This window comes from Kogia breviceps, chromosome 2 (assembly GCF_026419965.1).
Source record: "Kogia breviceps isolate mKogBre1 chromosome 2, mKogBre1 haplotype 1, whole genome shotgun sequence".
In the NCBI taxonomy this organism is placed as follows: domain Eukaryota; kingdom Metazoa; phylum Chordata; class Mammalia; order Artiodactyla; family Physeteridae; genus Kogia; species Kogia breviceps.
In genome coordinates, this window is record NC_081311.1 from 141,734,549 (window position 1) to 141,756,906 (window position 22,358).

Consider the following 22,358-nt stretch of genomic DNA (forward strand, 5'->3'; position numbering starts at 1 on the left):
CAGGAAAATATCAGAGATAAACTGCGTCCCATCCCCATAACAGCTTCAGTAGAGATCCAAGAGCCAAGCACTCGGAGGCGAGTGAATTCGCTTCCAGAAGTTCTTCCAATTCTGAATTCAAACAAACCCAAGTCTGTTCATACAGATGTAAGTCTTTCTGACTTTCATTTTGCCAATTGTTTGCCATGTTATTATGCTAGATCAGACATCTCTGAAGGCAATAGAACTAGTGATTGATTTGCTCTAAAGGCCATTCCTTTGTAATAAATAAGCTTTTTAATATATGCAAGGTTTGTTGCAGAAGATGTTTTCCAAATTAACAGTGAACATACAGGATACAATTTGGAGCCAGAGAGTATTTTTCTTAATAATTTTTGGCCACTGCGACTTATTGAGACTGTAATTGACAGAACTTATTCTCACATCAAGTTTCTCCTGTAGCTGTATGTAGGAAGAAAAATGCATTGTATTTTACCACTGAGAACATTAAAATATAGAAAACAAACTGTTGTTAGTCTGAACGTTAAAGTCAAGGAGTATCAAAATTCAGCAAGGCAAAAATGTATTAACAGTGAAATAGTCATTTAGTGCCTAATGTAGCCTTATGTAATCTTAGGAAGAAAATTTATATTGGATGGCTTGCCGTATACCGCTTATGAGGTGCAGTCTGTTTGCAAGGGTTTAGGATGGCTGAGATGCCAGATTAGGCTGGGGAGTGGTGACATCTTGATGTGGCGTTTTGTACTTGTTGTCAAAATCTAGTTCATACTGGAGTGTCCACTCTGAGGCACCTGGTTCTAATGGCTCGCTGACGAAGGTTTTCACGAGTGAGTTAGGCTTGGGGGCTGATGCCTAAATCTGTACATTTTACTGTTTATTGTCAATCAAGCATAGTTGCTTGTATACTTTTCAATATACTCTCAATGTCATAGTCACATTAATATTTCTTGTGTATAGTCCCAGCTCCATAGTCAACGTTAAACGTGACAGGCAAGGAGACCCTTTTCCTAATTATTTATCGGTGTGATTATTCAGCAAGCACCCCTTAGCACAGTGCAAGATACTCTGCCCTTTGCTTTCCTGACCTTGAACTCTGTTTCCCCATCTGTGCAATGGGGCTCTGAATAGTATATGCCTCATAGGTCCCTTGTGAGGATTACATGAGTTAAAATATGTAATCATGTGTTAGGTAGCACTGTCATTATTATTGGTAATTCTGACAGTAACCCTGTATAGTAGGGAGGTGGTATTACATGTCACCTGTGATGAAACTTAGACTCTGAAAGGTTAAGTGACTTGCCCAAAGCCATACAACTGAGTGAGCAGCAGAGCCAGGTTTACTCTTTACTATCCTACAGCATCTCAGTGCCCTGGCCAGAGTGTTCTGAAAACACAGTTTCATTAAAGGACAGAGGAGTGGGCGTTTGATGCAAAGTATGTTTGTAGCTTGGATTCTGCTGTGGTAATTGTCACACAGGGCAATGAACTGTATGGAAACAGTCATGTATTTAGAGTCCTAAGTGATGTAAATTACAACGATTTTGTTTTCCTACAGGTGCACTTCTTAAAAGAGGGATGTGGAGACGACAATGTATGTAACAGCAACCTTAATCTAGAATATAAATTTTGTACCCGAGAAGGAAGTCAAGACAAATTTTCTTATTTACCAATGTAAGAATTGCTCCATAGCACTAGCAAAAATGACTCTGGCTTTGCAGTGACTTTTTGTGAAGGGTTATTGAAAATGTATTGAGAACTTTGTCATTTTCCTTTTTTTTTTTTTTTCAATAGTCAAAAAGGTGTACCAGAGCTAATTCTAAAAGATCAGAAGGACATTGCTTTAGAAATAACAGTGACAAACAGCCCTTCCAACCCAAAGAATCCCACCAAAGATGGTGACGACGCTCATGAAGCTAAACTCATCGCCACTTTTCCGGACACTTTGACTTATTCTGCATATAGAGAACTGAGGGCTTTCCCTGTAAGTATTTCTGGAGACCATGTTGGACGGAAAAAACATTGTGTGGCAGGTGAATGTGTTGTGATCTGGTATATTCTTCTGTTACAGGAGAAACAGTTGAGTTGTGTTGCAAACCAGAACGGCTCACAAGCAGACTGCGAGCTTGGGAATCCTTTTAAAAGAAATTCCAGTGTAGGTGATGCCTTTACATACTGTATTTTAATGTTTTAAATAACATTACTACAGTGTCGATATGCTCAGTCGGTGTTAACAGCTATTTCTGTTTTTTAGGTTACTTTTTATCTAATTTTAAGTACAACTGAGATCACCTTTGACACCACAGATCTGGATATTAATCTGAAGTTGGAAACGTAAGAGTTCTTTCAACCTTCCGTTCAGAATTATTTCATGAAAACACAGCCAGTCAATGAATTGGCCTTTATCCAAATCATAAAAGAAGCGTAATTTAATGAGAAAACTGACTGTTAATATAAAACCCTATTGTTTCCTTTTCATTTTCAGAACAAGCAATCAAGATAATTTGGCTTCAATTACAGCTACAGCAAGAGTGGTTATTGAACTGCTTTTATCAGTCTCCGGGTAAGTGTTTGTGTTTACCACAACAAATCAGTGTTTGAAAGAACCGTTTACAATCCTCACTAAAACTGGTGTTTTTAAATTTAACAGAGTTGCTAAACCTTCCCAGGTGTATTTTGGAGGTACAGTCATTGGTGAGCAAGCTATGAAATCTGAAGAGGAAGTGGGAAGTTTAATTGAGTATGAGTTCAGGGTAAGTGGCTGCAGTTGGCCCTTCTGTTCTATGTACTGAAAGCTAACATGTGCTATATGGTCTTGAATATGTAATTTTAATAAATAAACATGATAAAGTGAGTTTGCCAGCTTTTAAACGCCATACTGGCTTAGTGTAAAAGTCATGTTTTCCAGAATGGAGAACCACAACTGTCATTCAACGTAAGATTCTGCTCAGAATCCAGTTCAGTCTGGTCCTAGAGAGTTTTAATGTACATGTGGTGTAGAGAGAAAGGAAGAATCGATTTTTCCCCCTCCAGAGTCTGTCTATAAAACAAAAATCTCAAAGTAATTTCTGTCTGGCTTTAGAATGTGTTATGATTTATTTCTTTCTCTATCATAAGGTCATCTCTCTTACTGCTTGTGGTTAATGTTCATGACCTTTCCCGAGCCCAGTTTTGCGATGGTGAATGTGGGTTTGGCATATGCCAGTAAGGAAGACTAGTGGTTGCTCTGACCCATTTCAAAATAGGCAGTCACAGTGGCTCTTAGTCCCGTTGTATGAACATAATCTCACGGTACACAGGTGGCTCCTAAGTCATAGGCCGATTTAGGTCTGTGTGGCTCCAATCATGTTCCTGAAAATACAGTGACCGTTGTTGAGGTGAAAGTCTGAAGTAGCAAGAATGGGCCCACCGGTGACTGCAACAGGGTGAAGAGGCAGAATTCTCCTCTGAAAGCATCTCTTAGCTCTGCAGACATGGATGGGACAGGTAGTGGGTGGCGATCATGGCACCTAGGCAGATGTGGCTGAAGAGGGGTCTGTGGGTTCCGGAGCAGCCCTCCACACAAACTCTGTCGATTTCTGCTGTAGGGAGTTGCTCCCTGCCCACCCCCAGCTTGCACTCATGGGTTCCTGGCTGCCAGAAGGGTCCTACTCTGGGTCTCTCAGTTGTTATCCCTAGCCTCCCCTGCATAGTAAGGATGGGGGCAGCTTCACTTTTGCAGCAGGTGGGGCTTCCCAGAAGCAGGTTGTGGGTGCACTGCCACCACACAGGCTTTGTCATCTGCCAGGCGGTGTGGTTACAGAGTGATACACAAACACACATGTGACTTTCTCCTGGGTCTGTTGAGAGCCTGGCGTATCTACACTGCAGATTCTGTTACAACAAAAGTTGTTCCTCGATTGACTGAACAATTATTTCTCTTTGATCTCTTTTTTCTTTCTATTTTTATTGACAGGAATCTTTAAGCACAGATCTCTATTTTGAATGCCCTATCCATACTCCATTTTTGGAAACTGTGCTTTTATCGTAGTATTATGCCAGATACTTTGGCTTTTTTCTCTTGGCAATAGGAACTGCTTACTTAATTCTATGTTGAGGGAATTACACTGAGATAATATGTATTATTTTCTAACAGGTGATTAACTTGGGCAAACCTCTTAAAAACCTCGGCACAGCAACCTTGAATATCCAGTGGCCAAAAGAAATTAGCAATGGCAAATGGTTGCTTTATTTGGTGAAAGTAGAATCCAAAGGATTGGAAAAGATAGCTTGTCAGCCACAAAATGAAATAAACTTCCTGAAACTAAAGGTAGGTTGGTGGGTTTTACACTGAAATTATTTCTGTGCCTTTGGTGATGGGAGAAGGGTGAAGATTAATTGTCAGTCGTGAATTTGGCATTATTTGGGAGGGAGTGCTCAAGAGGTTTGTACAGTCGTGCCAAAAAATTACCTTAGGTGGAACTATTTTGGATGTAATTCTTTTTAGGAGGCTCACCACTCAAGAAAGAAACGAGAAATTGCTGAAAGACAGACAGACGATGGTAGAAAATTTTCTTTATTTGCTGAAAGAAAATACCAGACCCTCGTAAGTATTTTTCAAGAGCTGTGAGTGTTTGACAGGAGGTGGCAGGAAGGCCTTCCCCAGACCACTGCGCTGTAACTCCTGCCCTTCCTTTTCTTCCCAGAACTGCAGCGTGAATGTGAACTGTGTGAACATCGAGTGCCCGCTCCGAGGGCTGGATAGCAAGGCCTCCGTGGTTCTGCGCTCGAGGCTCTGGAACAGCACGTTTCTGGAGGTGGGCTCCGCTGCCAGGCTGTGCCCCTCAAGTTGTCTGCCACCTCCCAGGACATTTCCCTCTTCACTAATGCTTTCATTAACTTTGTCTCCGACAGGAGTACTCCAAGATGAACTACCTGGACATTCTCGTGAGGGCTTCCATTGATGTAACTGCTGCCACCGAGAATATTAAGCTGCCCAATGCAGGCACTCAGGTGAGGGGTCCCCGGGCTTCATTCAGCTCAGAGCAGATCTCTCTCCTCCACCCCATGCCCGTGGCCTGAGGATGTGCTGCTCTGGAACTGTTTCCCTCATGGCACTGTTACCCCCTTTTAAGGAGAAAGCAGATGGTGTCTTAAGGTGCTGCCCACCCCAAGCAGTGTTTCAATAGAATCACTGCAGAAAGAAGTGATTCCCGGGTCATCTCGATCTGGGGTGCATGGGGGAGATTTGAGAGCTCTTGGCTCAAGGAGAGAATGGGTGCACCTCCCAAGTCTATAAAGACCCCATGTCTTGTACCGCCCCTGATGCTTGTCACCTGACGGTAGCCTCCCTGCGTTATGGGGTAGCTTGTGGCATGTGTGGCCAGCAGCAGTTACTAAAAACGATCTCTCTATAGGAATCCAGAGTTGAATCTTATAAAAATCAGTCTCTGGTTATGCCCCCATGGAACAAGTCCAAAATAAGTCCTCTCTCTCAGCCACGTAGCAGCCTTTGAAATAATTGAAGGAAACCGTCATGCCTCCTCAGACAGGTCTCTTCAGAGCTAAGCACCCAGCTCTTCAGTTTTCCGCCCTGCCCTGGTGCAGCTGAACTGGTTCCAGGTCTCTGCCCTTCCTGGGCCGGCCCCAGGCAGGGCTGAGCGGATGTGTGGTCTGCCTCCTTCAGCTTACCCTACCCTGCCTCCCAGTGTCTCAGACCCAAGTTTCTGTTAGTTCAGCCTAAAATTTGGTTTTTAAATGGTTGCTGAGGATTGTTTGCATTTCTAGCAGCTACCGTTTTACGTTTGTGTTCTGCTGAAACTTCCAGGTGTTTTCATCAGAATGTGCTGTCAAGGTGTATTTACCATATCCCACCCTTGAGCAAATTTTTAAAATCTAAATGCATGCCTTTAAGTGTATCCTCGTATTTTATGTGATTTACTTTTGGTCCGTTGTTTGGGTTTACAACATAATTTTGAGTCTCGGTCATTTGCTCTCTGTTAACTTTCTATCCCTGCAAGCTTTATCTTTTTTAAAACCAAGAAGCATGCCTACTGTGTCTTCCTCCAGGTAATTAAGAAAACTATTGAACAAGACTAGGAGCTTGTGTACCACTAGTCAGAGGTTCCTTGTGGGGGTCTGGCACCCCCAGGGGCTTGTATCAAGCTCTCAAAGTAAATGCCTGCAGGTTACCGTTGGGTATGTTTTGCAAAAGAGAATGAATGGAGAAGGAAAGATTGTGAATTACTGTCCTAAAGCTGATCTACTGATGTACTTATGACAGTGTCCTGGCTTCAGTCCTTTCACCAGCTGAAAATCCAGTGAGTCTCCCTGATCACCTTGGTTTCTGGGATATAGTGGCCCTTAGCTGTTAAAATTTATCATCCAAACCAGGACACGTTTATCTGGGCAGGATGCTGGGGCACCTGGTGCAAGCCAGGACTGTCCCAGGCTCACCAGGACATACCTCCACCCTGGCCTTACATTATCTTTGCAGGTTACTCCAGCCCACCTTTCTACCTCTTATTAATAAGGCATCATAAGGACTGTCAACTAAACTATACCCTCCCTGAGAATCCTTTAACTCCCTCTCTGACTGAAGGCAGTTGCTATAACTTTCTGTGACTTTTAATCAGCAACCCTGAGAATCAATGAGTCTTTAGAGCTGCAGAGAGAAAGAACACTTTAGGGGGACGGGACTAACATTAATAAAATGTTAATTAAATGTCTACCATCTACTGGATGCTTTACCGATATGCTGCCATTTAGACTGCAGAAGAATGCCAGGGTAGACATTGTACCCACTTTACAAAAAAGGAAGCAGGCACAGAGAGGGGATGTCATTTGGGGTCCTGGATTGAAATCTGTACCTCTCTGACTTCAGGCCTCCTGTTCTTTGACTCTGTGACACTTGCTCCCCATTAAGTCCCCAAATCTCAAGTTTAGATGAGAAAACTTGAGTCCAAGGAAGGTTGCCTCTCCCTCAGGGTCTCAGGACCAGCATGTGGAGTTCAGACCAGACCTCGGGCTCAAAGCTTCTCATCAGGTGCTCTTGTTTTCTCGAAGATAATGGAACTGAGTCCCCTCATATCCAGTCTAATGGCTGGGACACAAATGCAGATGAGGTTTCTTGGGCGTTTCATGTTCTTCGGGCTTTGAGAGCCCATGCCTACCAACGGGAATTGGAATCTTTGCTGTAATCCTACTTGATCTGTTTAATAATTGGTAGATTTGAAAACAGGTTATTGTTAGTCTCATGTCTAGAACCCATTTCTTTTGAAAACTGAGACTTCTAAAAAAAATCTCTAGTCTTCTGTTACCTCTTCTATTAACTGATTTCTGAGATACAAAAGTAGCTCAGATATCATATCTACACGTTTCTTTAGATTTTAAGGTGCAATTTTGGGGTGCCTAAAGATTCAAGCTTAATTCAAGTGTCAGGATGCCTTCATTTTTTATTCCCTCACTTACTGAGGGTTTCAATTTCATTTATATCTTGGTTCCTCTCTCTTTTCCAGTGTCTAGATCATTTTTCTTTGGAGATAGAAGCAAAGGAGGTTGTGTAATTCAGTCTTGTCTTTTGGTGTTAATATTGAAACATCTTCCCATTGCTTTTACTCTAATCCTGGCTTTAAAAAGATGAAAAAAAAAAAACCCTTTGTTTCCTTATAACCCAACTAATTTCAAGAGTTTTGTGTTCATTTCTTTTTTTTTTTTTTTTTTTTTTTTGTTTGTTTGTTTTGTTTTTTTTTGCGGTATGCGGGCCTCTCACTGCTGTGGCCTCTCCCGTTGCGGAGCACAGGCTCCGGACGCGCAGGCTCAGCGGCCATGGCTCACGGGCTTAGTTGCTCCGCGGCATGTGGGATCTTCCCGGACCAGGGCACGAACCCGTGTCTCCTGCATCGGCAGGCGGATTCTCAACCACTGCGCCACCAGGGAAGCCCTGTGTTCATTTCTTAATAAAACACTTTCAAGATATTGTTACAACAAAGTCAGAGAGAGCTGGTCACCTAACTGAAACAGCTAAGACGGTTACTAAAATTTTAGTATCAATTAAATTGATCCAATTAACAATCCAGTTAGCCATGGACACACTGCATGCCTTCCCTGCAAAAATGCTAGATGGGCTTCCCGGGTGGCACAGTGGTTGAGAGTCCGCCTGCTGATGCAGGGGACACGGGTTCGTGCCCCGGTCTGGGAAGATCCCACATGCCGCGGAGCGGCTGGGCCCGTGAGCCATGGCCACTGAGCCTGCGTGTCCGGAGCCTGTGCTCTGCAGTGGGAGAGGCCACAACAGTGAGAGGCCCGTGTACCACAAAAAAAAAAACAAAAAAAAAACCCCCCAAAAAACCCAAAACACACACACACACACATACACACACACACACCCCCCTTAGGGCTTCACACACACACACACCCCTTAGGGCTTCACACACACACACACACACACACACACACACACACCCCTTAGGGCTTCACACACACACACACACACACACACACACACACACACACACACCCCTTAGGGCTTCACACACACACACACACACACACACACACACACACACACACACCCCTTAGGGCTTCCCTGGTGGCGCGGTGGTTGAGGGAGAGGCCACAGCAGTGAGAGGCCCACGTACCGCAAAAAAGAAAAAAAAAAAAAAAAAAAAGCTAGAGAAGCAAAGTTGAACAAGATAGTGTCAATTGTGAAGAAGGTCTAGGAGATCGCGAACCAGGAGAGAATTGTTGAAGTAAGCCAAGGAAGAAGGAGATTACTTATGGGTTGTACTTATATACCCCCATTTCATTCCTAAGGAAGTAGGAAGACAGTGTCTAAGCTTCCTGGCTGCCAAAGATGAGAAAGAATGTGATAGGTGAAAGTAGACACATCATTTTTCAGGGGGAGGAGCTTTTCTTTTTTTTTAGTTCTAATTTCAGAGAAGAACTTGAGATATGGATCCTTTTATAAGATGGATTTCTGATATGAAGAACACTCACTAAGGGAATGGTGTCCTTAATAGAGAGTTTTGTAAAAGATAGGAAAATCCCTTCATTGGGTGGTTTCTTATACTGATGTTCAATAAGAGTGTAGGATATTACATTACAGAGTGATTTAGGGAAACATTTTGGCTGGGGGCAAGCTAATGTGGTCTCAGCACTGCTCACTGGTGATGGAATTTAATGCAGCAGCAGAGTTAAGCCCTTTTTCCCCTTACGGGCACATGATGGATGAGGTTCACATGCACAGGTCATCCCTATGGAAATGCCTAGATTTTAATGAAACCAAAAAAATTTTTTTTGTTTTTGGAGCTGGAGTAATTTCTACTGGCCTGAACCTGTCATTGTCCATCAGTAACAGTTGCTGTGACAAGATGAGACAAGGCTTCCCGAGCTCTGGGAGTCACAGCTCACAGTTGGTCTCCCCTCACCCGATTCTAAGGCCAGCTCCACACAACCCCGATTCTCAGTCCCAGCTGGAGAATGACCGTCATACACACACACACACACACACACACACACACACAGAGTTGACAGTTTAAGGAAACAAACAATAAAATCTTGCTGACTGGCCTCTCTCGCCTTCCTGGACCGCACTGTGGCCTTGCACACACTGGGTTTGCAGAGCACATCCGGCCTTTAAATGTGTGGCCCAGCCCCTAGCATCAGTCCTCAGTCTTTGATGCACAGTGAGTTGTTTAAGTTTTAAAAGCCTCCAAGATCTGGTTTGAATGGTAGCCAGACCTGAGGCTTAGAGCTCTCAGCTGGGTTCCCACTACACACCACCCCAGCCCTAACCCGCAAAATAAACTACCTTGTTCAGCCCTTATGCTGTTGGATTGCAGCCTTTTATGGGCATGGTTTCCCCCTATGATCAGCCATTTAAAAGGCTCTGGTATGCAGTGTGACTATAAGGCTGCTTGCCCTTGCCATGGACCAGTTTCCAGTCTCCACTTCAAGGTTTCATCAGAGCTTATTCTTAAACATGAGGATGGCCCTTCCAAGTCATCACCTTGCCCCAGGGACACACTGTATGGCTTCCCTATGCTACATACCAGGGAAGCAAAGTTAAATGAGATAAAGCATAGGCTAATTCAAATAATCTTTTTATTTTAGAATAGTCCGGCTTAGCAGTCACATCAACTATATTATTTCTTCACCAGTCTCTCACCATGCTTTCTTTGCTACTTCGTGGGTACCCCTCTGCTTGAACCAGTAATCTCAAGAAAGGGTTGTTTTAGCTTAAAGCTAGGATACCTGTTGGGGGAAGGGAGGCAACAGAAGTGAGCCATGAGGCCCTCCCTGGGGCTGGGAGCTTGAGTGAAACCTCATTGAGAGCATAACAGGAAACATAGTAGCTGAGAAAGTTGTTTATGCTAAAAACTCTGAAAGTGAATTCTTTCCTATTAAATGTTTAAAGGAAAGCAGTTCTTGCTTTTAAGTATATTCCGTAAGCCAAAGGACGTTGAGAAGCTGTTTTCTAGGATAAGTAGGAAGGGAAGTACTTTAAGAGATTTTTAAAGAAAGAGTTCTAGTATAGTAGTATTGAATCACAGTGTAGACATAGAAGCATTTTTAGGCAGCATCCAGAATTCAATATTAATTTAGAATACATGAATAGGAACATTTCTCAGAAATTAAATTGTTCCCTCTAAGTTTTCTTTACCCTTCACTTTATATTCTCTAAATTCAAAAATATCAGAAACTTCAAACTGGTAGATCTCTAATCAGTATAGTTTACAAAATCATATTTGTAGCTTTCACCAGGTCTTTTATGTGCTTTGAAAAATCATCTCCTGGGGAAAAAAAGTCTCCTGGCGTTACAAAAATCCACTTGAATTCTAAACCCACATAACCAAGTTGTAGCAAATTGCCATAAGCAACTTTTTAGATTTCTAAATAAACACTGTTTCTATTTAATTGGTATTTGCCAGCTATCAGATGTTTAGAACTTAAGTTTCTCATCAGCTGCTGCTTAAAGCTCTAAGCTGCCTCTGAATGAATCCAGAGTCTAGTTTGTCTATACACATTGTTGTAGAAGATGACACCAAGCCCTTTCAGGAAATTTTATTCTTTATATGAGAATCTTTAGTTTGCTATCCTGTTACTGAACTCAGGTTTGGCTTCTTGTCGCTCAAGAATCCAGTTGTGAGAGAGAAGTGTTAGGTAAAAGAAAAGATAGCTTTGTTGAGGAAGCTGGCAATCCTGGGGAGAAGGTGGACTCGTATCCCAAAGAACCAACTCCCCAGGTTTTGCTCAGAGATTATGTAGGGAAAAGAGGAGGGGCTACATGCTGGAGAGGAGGTAATCTTCTATGTTCAGAGATGACCATCTCGGTCCTGTGGTTCCAAGTAGCTGTCACCTGGGGATGCCCTGTAGGGTCCTGCTCAGTTTCAGCCCTAAGGAAGAATTAGAATGGTATCCATCTAATGCCTCTAATGCCATCTAATAGCTCCATCCCTATTTTTATGTTTCATAACATCTTTAAAATCTGAGGGAGGAATGTAGGCTTATTGTGCATAAACAGACCCTTTTGTTGCCATTGTTGGATGCTTAATTAAGAGAGGTGACCATTCTCAAAAAGATACCAGGTTATATAGATGTAACAAGATTGGGGTTGTGTCCCTATTGATAATTGTTGAAACTTGGTGATGAATAAATGATGGTTCATTATACAATTTTCTCTACTTTTGTTGATTACAAAAATTTTAAAAACATAAGTTAGCAAAGAAATAATTACTTTGTCAAAACACAATCCAGGACTTCCCTTGTGGCGCAGTGGTTAAGAATCCGTCTGCAAATGCAGGGGACACAGGTTCGAGCCCTGGTCCAGGAAGATCCCACATGCCACGGAGCAGCTAAGCCTGTGCACCACAACTACTGAGCCTGCGCTCTAGAGCCATGAGCTACAACTACTGAGCCCGTGAGCCACAACTACTGAAACCCACATGCCTAGAGCCTGCGCTCCACAACAAGAGAAGCCACCACAATAAGAAGCCCGTGCTCTGAAACAAAGAGGAGCCCCTGCTCAATGCAACTAGAGAAAGTCCACATGCAGCAACGAAGACCCAACACAGCCAAAAATAAAAATAAATAAATTTCTTTTTAAAAAACCCCCCAATCCAGCATTTTGCAGGTTCTGGGAAAAGATCTCCAAGAAATGTCTCTTAAAGCAGTATTCCATTACTAAAGGAAAGGATCTCACATCAAAAAGACATCTCATCCGTCCATAGGCTACATTGACCAAAATGTGTCTGGAAGCAGAATTAGTAATATAAACTCATGGTTTAATTCTCACCTCAGTTTATAATGATATTGCTTTCTTTTATGCCCGATAGGTTCGTGTGACTGTGTTTCCCTCAAAGACTGTAGCTCAATATTCAGGAGTACCTTGGTGGATCATCCTAGTGGCTATTCTTGCTGGGATTTTGATGCTTGCTCTATTAGTATTTTTACTATGGAAGGTAAGTCATATTTGGCACTTGATTTTGTGATACAAACTTTATTTCAGGTTTTTTAAAAAGTAAATTAACACTGATAGTATATACATTTTTTTCATTGCTTCATTTTCCCAACATTTTACTATGAAACTTTTCCAGCATGAGAATTATACAGTGAACATCTGTCTAACATTCTGTATTTAAAGGTATATAGTATTTGTACATTATAAGGAGCTTCTTAAGTGTGTAAATTTTGGTGTTTTTCACATATAATTTAGCACATTTGGCAAATAACAATTTAAAAAATTTTACCACTATGACCTTTTCTTCATCTAAGATCAAATTCTGAATCTAAGCCAAATTGTTGGGTATCACATTAATCAGAATCTGCATCCCGGTTAATTTCAACTTTCGTAAAGAAATGTTCACGGCAGCAGTTGGGGCTTGTTATAGTTGCAGCTAGATTAGGAATAGGAAAGCATGAAATTAATGAATCCCAGAGTAGTTATCATAGCCTATATCAAACATAAGGAAGATCTGTGTTTAATATAATGTTCTTCATTAGAATTTGGTCCTGCAAATATAATGTAGTATCTTCCTCCTGCCTTCTACCAGTAAATAGTCTACATTACAAAAAATATATGAGATGTTGCATACTTTTGTTGCCAGAGATTATGACCTATAGATTTTGGATTATTCTCAGTGAGTAATGGAGGTTCACAGACCTTTATCAACCTTTGTCAACAATCACAACTTGTAAAAAAAAAAAAAACTCAGTTTGTAATGACTTATTCGGCAGCACAACTTGACATGATGTGAAGAGAGTCTCTTTATGGTGTTTATCCTTTACTCATTAGTCTCACTGCAGAAATACTAATGTTTTGATTACTGTGACATTACGTATGCAGTGTATTACTTTTCTAAAATGCCAAAAATTCTGGGTTTCCAAACACATCTGGTCTAGAGGTTAACAGATTATGAAACTCGACCGACAATGTCTAGGATCAAACTATCCTTATCTTTTCCTTGGATCCAAGAGTATAATGGACAAGGGCTCAGGATATTCTCACTTTCAAATATTGGGCATCTCTTTTTCACTTTATTTTTCCAAGTAACTTCCTCTTGCCAAGATAATATTCTGAGATAATTTTCCTGTGTCCTCCAGTTGTGTGATTGAAGCTTGGTATCTGCTCATGCCAAGTCCCATCCTCCCATGGGATGTTAGCCAGTCCTACCTCTGATGTTTACTTCAGGTAGTAGGTTTGTCTGATGAGCACAACCAGCCAATATAGGAGATGCTCTGGAAATTATTTTGATATCAAAAACTGAATGCAAGGTTTGATATTTGAGGATGGCCTTCTACTGCTCTCCAGAAGAGGTCGCAAGAACAATCTTTTTCAGGGCAGATCTTATTGGCAGTCTCTAATGAGGGTAAGTTGAGAGTTAAGAAACCCAAGCTATATAATCTTGGACAAATCATTTCATCTCCCTCGGGCACTGGTTTGTCTTAGCTGCTTAGTAAGTGGGTTGGACTAGATGATCTCTCTTTTTTTTTTTTTTTTTTTTTTAAATGTTCTAAAGTATCCAGACTCACAAGTGAACTCTAAAGTAATCAGACAACTTCTACAACCCCCCCTCCACCCATGAAAATCATTTTTATTACTTTATGCTTTTCTTTCTGAAACTGAACTGTTTGCTTTTTTGTGCTGAAATAATAGACTTTGAGGACCAGAGAGGACTCTGGTTCAGTGGCCTTTAAACTGAGTTTTGCACATCCACATAGGTTCCAAGACGAAGCTACGCAGGTGGGGCTAGGGGCAGTATCCCAACTTCAACCAGAGCCGTTGTGACTTTATCTGCTTTGAACATAGGGATTCTGCATAGGGTTTTGTTTGAGGGTATAAGAGAAAAGTCCTCCAGCCTGGTCCAGTCACCTTCATTTTGTAAACAATGTTGTCAAGTTAGAGGCGTAACAAGGACTCTTGGTTTGTGGTTCATTCCTTTTCCCACGATATTTACTAGCACATGTTACTGAAAGTTGGCTGGGTGTGCTCACTGGATAATAAATGTCAGAAATAAATATCCAGATAAATAACCTAGGTCAACAGCCTGGATCAACGCTATGCAGTAAAACTTTCTGTAATAATGGAGATGTTCTGAAGCTGCACTGTCCATTATGGTAATCACTAGTCACATGTGGCTGTTGAGCACTTGGAACATGGCTAGTGCAACGGAGGTATTGACTTTTAAGTTTAATTTAAATTTGAATAGCCTCACGTGGTTAGTAGCTACCACATTGTACAAAGCAGATCAAAATTTGTACTTCATGAGTTGCCAGGCTAGGCTGCAGAATTTTCCAGGAGGGCAGAAATTGTTCAATCAAGTTATATATGAAAGGGCGGTTCCATGGCCTTATGAACTAGATAAAAGTAAGTAGAAAAAGTTCTCCACGGTTGAATGAGGAAATTATAGTAGGAAGTGGAATTATACCTTTATACTCATTTAGAGTGACCTAACCTGAGGAGCACAGGTTCCTACCACTTAAGTGTTACATGGTGGTTCAGAATTTGGGAAAATGACAGCTGTCGTTGTTTCATGACAGTGTATTTGAATTTATATTGTGATTTACTCCCACCAAGGCCCCAAGCAAATGGCATTTATTCCATAAAATTCACTGCGAAGGGCAAAAAAATATTCACAGAATCTATTTTATTTGGATTTGTGCTAAGCCTTAGAGAATTTATTCTTCAAACTTTGAATCAGTAAACTGTAGGTGTCAATCTTTTGCCTATTTTTAGACTCCGTATTCCCTGCAAGAAGAAACCCCCCAAAGCTTTAATCAGATGTGTATGTATTTTCACTTTTAGGATGATTTTGGTCCTTAGGATTTGTTACAAATAGAAAAATCAATCAGCTAATGTCATCCATGTAAATATTTGACCAGAGACCCATGGTAATAGAGTTGGGTTAATTGCTGTCGCCATGTAGTATAGCGCAGGGGCTGGTCCCTTTTGGTTGATCCATAGTGGTCTCTTTGTAAACAAGCTGTAAGTAGAAAACAGGTTAAAATCTGAGATTTTCTTTTGTTTAGCTTTTATACACAAAACTGTTAACACTGACTAAATACCTTGCTTCCTTGTAGTGTGGTTTCTTCAAGAGAAATAAGAAAGATCATTATGATGCCACATATCACAAGGCTGAGATCCATGCTCAGCCGTCTGATAAAGAGAGGCTTACTTCTGATGCATAGTATTGATCTACTTCTGTAATTGGTAATTGATCAATGTTTTTTAATTGCTAGCTGTGGGACCCGCTATGGTTGTGGTGGCTAACTTTAAAAGCAACAGCTTGCTGGGTGTGTCCCATTAACAGATGTTTCCAAATGTCCACACTGGCTTTGCCTTGCTTGGATTTATTTTGTTTATTTCACTTGAAAGCTTACAGTTTTTTTAAAAATGCACAAAGAATCTTTCATTGCAGGTGAGTAATTTTGTGTTGTTGTTATTAAACATTACCCACAGCAATGAAGAAAACGGCAATCTACGTACACACAAAAGGAGGCTTTAGACCTCCACAGTAGCCCAGTTTGCCATGTGTTGTTAATCCAGTATGTAGCATCTCACTTGGAATTTCAAAGATGCATAAGAAATCATTCCAGATTTCTTGTCCATTTTGGAATTTCCCACAGATAGAAGCTTGTGTTGACTGCCTCATTAACCTATTGCATGTTGGAAACATTGTGTTTCTCTTGAAGAGAAGCCTTTCTCACTGTCATCTTTTTGATCTCCTTGCTATGAAGTGATGGGGGAAGGCTTGGAATGCTTTTATTGTTGCTCAGAAATTGTTTTATGCTAGCTAAGCATGCAACTTCCTTTCCCTGCATATCTACCATGGGTCAAAGACCATTGCAACAAACTCTAACTATTGGCGTGACAGACATTATAGTCAACTTCAGAAGAGGATTCTTTGCCAAACATGGCCTTCAGTATACAAAATTCTAATATAAAAATGCTCTGGACAGTTTATTTCAGAACGTTGTAATGGAGTTTGACCTTGTTCCTTGTTCCTAGAGATTTTTTTCAACCTTGGGTCTCGGTTGATTTTAAGTTTGTATTTGGCTTCTCTTATTTGTAAATCCACGGAAATGGGAATGGCAGAGATTCCTTTTTCCATTTCTGTGGGCATGAGAGGGTAGAATTACCCCTATAATCCCTTTCCATGGCACTGTCACGATGAACCCCAATTCCATTTCAGTTTTATGTATCACTCTTGATTTCTTCTTTGTTTAAATGGGGCAAGAGCCACATATTGTAACAGATAGGTGTTTTGGCTTTTTTGCAGAAAATAGAAAAGGCCTTAGAACAAAACTTCTTGGTCCATTTTTCCCATTGACTCAGTGATAACTTCGTGCATAATTTTATTTTGCCCCATGCCATTTTTATAATTTAACATCATTCAAAACAAATGTTCTGTTCCTGTTGATGTCACATAGTAAACACATTAATCAACCATTCTAAGTATCTTCCTTATCCACCTTTTATCTGCATTTTTAAATTAAAAACACATCTTTTTAAAAAATACATATATATTTTATTCACTTCAAAAATTCAATCTGATTTTTAACTTTCCAGATATGTTCTCAGTAAAAATCTACTTTGGATCAGATTGAATATTTTTTTAAAGATCAATAAAATATATATTCATTAATAATTTAAATGTAAATGTTGTCTTTTCGCCAAAAAAAAGAAATTAGGGGATGCTCTGAAATTCAGTCAAGTGATAGTTTCCTCAAATTCCTTGCAGTACATAAATGATTTTATTGCAGGACACAGTTACTACATGATTTATTAATGAAACAGCTTAGTTTGGAAGCTTTGTTTGGAAATCCAGGCAGTATAAATTACCTTCTAGCTATTGAGAGATGAGTACTGGAGCCTTGGAGGAGAGATTTCTTAAATTGATCCACTTCAAGTAGTAATGTATAAAATATTTGTGACCTGATTTTCAGTTTGTTAGTGGAAGAGGCATGAAATAATCTTTGGTGTATGGCCTTGAAAAAAATTTGTTCTTGAAACTAACATGATGTTCTAATAATCTGAAAATTAGATCTTTTACGTACAGTATTGTGATTATAAAAAAATGGAAGCACTGTTTCATAAGCTCTTCAACTGTTAGAGGCAACTAACGTTGTTATAAGATGGAAAGACAAGATGGAAAAAGGGACTTTTCTTCCAGCTTTACAGCTGTTCTCTTCCGTTTATCCCCACCGGCTGTTATCATTTCTTTTTGACGTATTGGTTCCTTCTTAAAAGAAAACCATGTCTTTTATTCTTTGTCCAAGTCCGAAGTTAGCCATAGCTGAACAGAAAGCTTAGACATTGCCATCTAGTGGACTTGCTTTTGTTGGAATTATTTAATTTGTTTCTGTGTCTTTCTCCCCCGCCTCCAGTGTGGATTCTTTAAACGCTCTAGGTACGACGATAGTGTTCCCCGATACCATGCTGTAAGGATCCGGAAAGAGGAGCGAGAGATCCAAGATGAAAAGTATAATGATAACCTTGAAAAAAAACAGTGGATCACGAGGTGGAATGAAAATGAAAGCTACTCCTAAGGGGGGCCAAAAAAGCTTCACAGTTCCCAAACTGCTTTTTTTTTTTTCCCCAACCCAGAAATTCAAGTGGATTGAAAAGCCTGTTCAATACCTGAATATAGATTTCAGACAGACTACTCACAGTACAAGCCTACAGTTTTAACTGTGGACATTGTTATGTAGCCTGAGGCTCCTGTTTTGCACAGCCAGTTTGAAGGCTGTTGGAATGGATTTTTCTTTAACTGCCTTAATTTAATGTTCCGGGTTGCCTTTGTTTTTGGTGTGACTGACTTACCTGTGCTGGGGAAGGACCTGCCACATCCTCTTGATGGTATAGCTGGAAGAAGCCACCACAACCACTGCACCAACAGAGTGTGACCGTCGTGACCTCCTTGCTTAGGCACCACCTCTGCAAATGTTCTTCTCGCAGGACCAGAGAACCTGCAAGTCAACTGTCCTATATTACAAGACTATGCCGTCAGGGTAGCTGGGTTCAGTTTAAAGTGCTCCCATAAATTAAGTGTGCAATAGAAGATGATGCTGCCATCCTGCCATCTTTCTCCATTTCCTAGATGTGTGAATACCTGCTCACACCAAATACACAGAGGTTTAATTCCCCTTTCACTAAAACACACAGGCATAACAGATTTGAATGCTAGTTATACTTATTTGTATATGGTATTTATTTTTCTTTTTTACAAACCATTTTGTTATTGACTAATAGGCCAAAGATTCTCCAGTTTACCCTTCAGGTCGGATTAAGCAATCAGAATTAGAACACGAGAGGTCATTGGTTGGACCTAAATTATTGACTGCCTAAAGAAAACAGTAATTCTTTATAAATGTATCAGAGTTGTTATACTTTACAGATAAGTTTAAGTTATTAAAACATCTCCCTTCGTGGCAGCCCTCACCCCCTCCCTCCAGACCCAAAACATTTAAGAAATAGGATTTAACTGTAAGATGTTTAATTTTTTTTAAGATGTTTAATTCTTAAAGACAGCAGATATTTTTTAGTTTAGAGCTCTGTGTGATATTTCTGAATTTCATGCTGTAACTTTCAGGAACTCTTGGAAATGATGGGATTGTTTGTTGGACTTTAGTGCCGTTTAGTCACTGCTGAAAATACTGTATATTCAGGACTTGAAAGAAACGGTGAGTGCCTAGGGTGGACCCAAACCGATCCAGCATAAGACTACTGAATACCTGATACCAAAAGTCAGAACATCGTGGCTTTGACATTCTTAAATGTTATTGGAAGCATTTAATCAGTGAGTTGATGTTCTGTTTTTTGCTTTGTTTCCTCTCCTGTCTGCATCCCCCAAAAGACTTTGACACTCTAAAAAAGAACTTTAAATTGTTTAATTTTAAAGATGAAGGGGAGGGAGGAGGAAGATATTATTATATAATACATTCAATAGAGATTGAATAGATGTGAAAACTAAATTTTTAAAAAAGCACTGTACTTCAGTGTTAAGTTATATGGGGCACAACAGCAAACAGGTGCTAATTTGTTTGGCTATAGTGTAAGCAGCATCTCAGAATCTTGTAAAAGAACAAAATACAGCTACATGTGCCATTGTTGCTTTGGAGTTTTAATTTTTATTTTCTTTTCAGAAATGTTATGCCCTTAAGATACTAGTTGTACTTTGGAATTTTCAAAACAAAAATAGTTTTATAAGTGATATTTTGTTTACAAAGATTTCTCTAAAACAGGTCATAACAGTGTTTAAAATCTCAGTTTCTTGCTTAGGTAACTTGCAACCTAGTGCGCTGGCTTACAGGTTGCTCAGAAGCTGATATTTTGAAAGTGTTTATAGACCTTTGTTATAAAAATCAATGTCCTAAAAAGGGGGAGGGTACAAGGGTGGTTCAACAACAAAAGAAGCAAGAATGTAGTGGTGTTTAAATTTATAGTTGTTAAAAATGTCATCTCAAGTCAAGTCACTGGTCTGCATTTGATACATTTTTATACTAACTAGCATTGTAAAATTATTTCATGATTAGAAAAATACCTGTGGATATTTGTACAAAAGTGTGAAATAAATTTTTTTATGAAAGTGTTCATTGCTTAGTAACAGCATTGTATATGTGAAATTATAAATAATGTGAATTGCCTTTCTTTTTATTTCATCAAACTAAACTGTAAAGTTTTTCGTGTTTTTATTTATATGGGACACTAAGAATAATCTCACATCAGCCAAAGATATTAGTGCCCCCCCCCAAATGCAATGTAAATGTGATGGGTTTTTTCCCCCCTTTTGGCTCTACTGTAAAGTTGAGAATATTTTCAAAAGAAAATGATCTTAAAGGTGGTTTGTTCAAGATACCTGCAAATTGGGAGATGTCTGTATGTGTTGATTCATTTGCTTCAAAGGCTTATGATGCCTGTGAAGGATAGGGCGTCATTTAGCAATGATACCATGGCATGAAGCGAAAAGTTCTTATGGCTAAGTTGCTTTCTTCTTAGAACACACTTTGGATGTGAGAGCAGGCCAGCTGTGACATGACTCATTATACTGGTCACCAAGGACTGATTTGGCAGAATTGACAAGTCAGAAAATATTTTCTTCACCAATTGATTTTGTTTAAATTTAAGCAATTTTATGAAACTTCTCTAGCTGGATTATCACAATTTAATAAATACAAGGTATGTATATAGCACCCAGACAATATAGCATGCCCTGGCCTGAATAAATTTCCAGTCTAAAATGTATTATATGCCCAGGCTCTTAGGTAATAGTTTTCCATTGTACTTGGTGTAACATGTTAAGTCTTAGCTTTCTTAGTTCTTGGAAGATCAGACAGATGTTATCACCCAAAGAAATGAGTGATTGGCACTTTTTAATGATAGACCAGTGGCTGTGACCCTTTATTAGCCACAGTCCTATGGGTATACCCAGTTTAAATCACTGCAGTAATGTATAATCAACATAACTGTTAAGAGTGTCAGTAACTGTGGTTTGGCTAGGGCTATGGCATAAATGCTCTTGGCTGGAGGTCATGGCAGTGATTTATATGACTCCTGTGATTCTATTCGCTTCTCTCCCTCTCATAAAATACAGGGACGCCTAGGAGTGATAGTGGTATTATTACAGGGGATCCTTGGACCCGTCTGCAAACACTGACGTGTCACTGCCACAACCTCTCAGCGCGTCATGCACAGTCATGGCTTATGTTATGCCCTTGTGGTTCAGAATATTCTAGAATGTGGGGTAGATGTAGGTGGGGAATGCTTTAAGTTGTCCAGACCAGGGAAGTAAGGATAAGTTCTAGCCTTCTACCCTAAATGAAAACATCTTAATAAGAAGCTCATCTCTAATACCCTAACCCACAGAAGGACAATGTGGGAAGACAGGCTGGGACTGACGGACTGTTTTGTTTTAAAGGAGGAAAGAGTGAAATGCTCTAGGTGGCTGGCTTCCACATAAGTACATCCCCAGAGCTGAGAAAACAGGAATGTGGAAGGGTTGTTTGATCAGCTTGGGTAGCATGAAGTAAATGATTAAAGGCAGTTCCTCGAGACCAAAGGATGGGTGGTCCATCCTTTGGTTGGACTTCCGTGGTCCAACCACGTGCATTGAGTTCAAAGAGATGGAGAAAATGAACTGAAGAGTGATTTCAGAAGAGTGGCTATTGCAAAGAAGCGAGTGGGCATCTGTTCCTCCACTAGTTCCTGATTATGGTCAATGGCGAGTAACAGTTTTCTTTCTCTTGTACCTTAAAAAACAGGTTTTGCTGACTCTGACCCAGCTGTTAGATTGTGAGAGTGCTGTGTGCTAGTGGCTGAGGCCAGGTCTGCAGAGGTGTTACCAACAGACCCATCTAGGAGGGAAGTGTTATAAAGGGATTCCTGGTTAAATCCTCTATGGGTAAGTGAACTGTAAAACACAAGTCAGAGTGAGAAAACTTGTCTAGCACAGTGCAAGGTAGACCAGGCACCACAAAGGGAAAAGCTAACCGGGTAATGGTCGATGGCTATACTGGAATGAAAGAAAACAAGCGCGGTTTTTGTAGCAGTCAGCAAAGCTTAAATGCCTCAATCTCTTTGCCTTGACCCTGGAGCATCTCTCTGTCAGGCTGCCTGTGCTGGGGTCATGGAAATAAGCAGAGACATATCGTATTAGCAGAGGTTAGATAAAATTTCTCACACACTATTCATCCTTCGAGAACATCCCCAAGAAATCTCAAACTATAGGGACAGAGTGTGCTGCTTTTACTATCTCGAAGCCTAGCAGATAAGTATTCAGTTCAACAATAACCAGTACATAGATTTAAGATTCTGTTATTGTCACTGTAACAGATCCTGTGATTGTAATATGGAGATGGTTAGGTGTGGTTTCATCGTTTTTTTC

At 40.4% G+C, this 22,358-nt stretch overlaps 1 protein-coding gene across 2 annotated transcripts in view; it reads left to right on the forward strand.

Annotated features, from left to right (window-relative positions):
* The window catches only part of ITGA6 (integrin subunit alpha 6), a 77,446-nt gene extending 57,376 nt beyond the window's left edge, over positions 1–20,070 (forward strand). Inside the window, exons 13-26 of one of the 2 annotated variants that reach the window (XM_059055415.2) lie at positions 4–147; positions 1,556–1,671; positions 1,792–1,981; positions 2,069–2,152; positions 2,252–2,331; positions 2,483–2,560; positions 2,648–2,750; positions 4,133–4,306; positions 4,484–4,582; positions 4,683–4,793; positions 4,891–4,989; positions 12,312–12,437; positions 15,556–15,685; positions 17,863–20,070. In XM_059055415.2, the coding sequence (XP_058911398.1) occupies positions 4–147; positions 1,556–1,671; positions 1,792–1,981; positions 2,069–2,152; positions 2,252–2,331; positions 2,483–2,560; positions 2,648–2,750; positions 4,133–4,306; positions 4,484–4,582; positions 4,683–4,793; positions 4,891–4,989; positions 12,312–12,437; positions 15,556–15,663 (1,512 nt within the window). In that variant the 3' untranslated portion in view covers positions 15,664–15,685; positions 17,863–20,070. The remainder of the gene's footprint in view (positions 1–3; positions 148–1,555; positions 1,672–1,791; positions 1,982–2,068; positions 2,153–2,251; positions 2,332–2,482; positions 2,561–2,647; positions 2,751–4,132; positions 4,307–4,483; positions 4,583–4,682; positions 4,794–4,890; positions 4,990–12,311; positions 12,438–15,555; positions 15,686–17,862) is intronic. The other variant, XM_059055417.2, reaches the window with a different exon arrangement.
* The last annotated feature ends 2,288 nt before the right edge of the window (positions 20,071–22,358 follow it).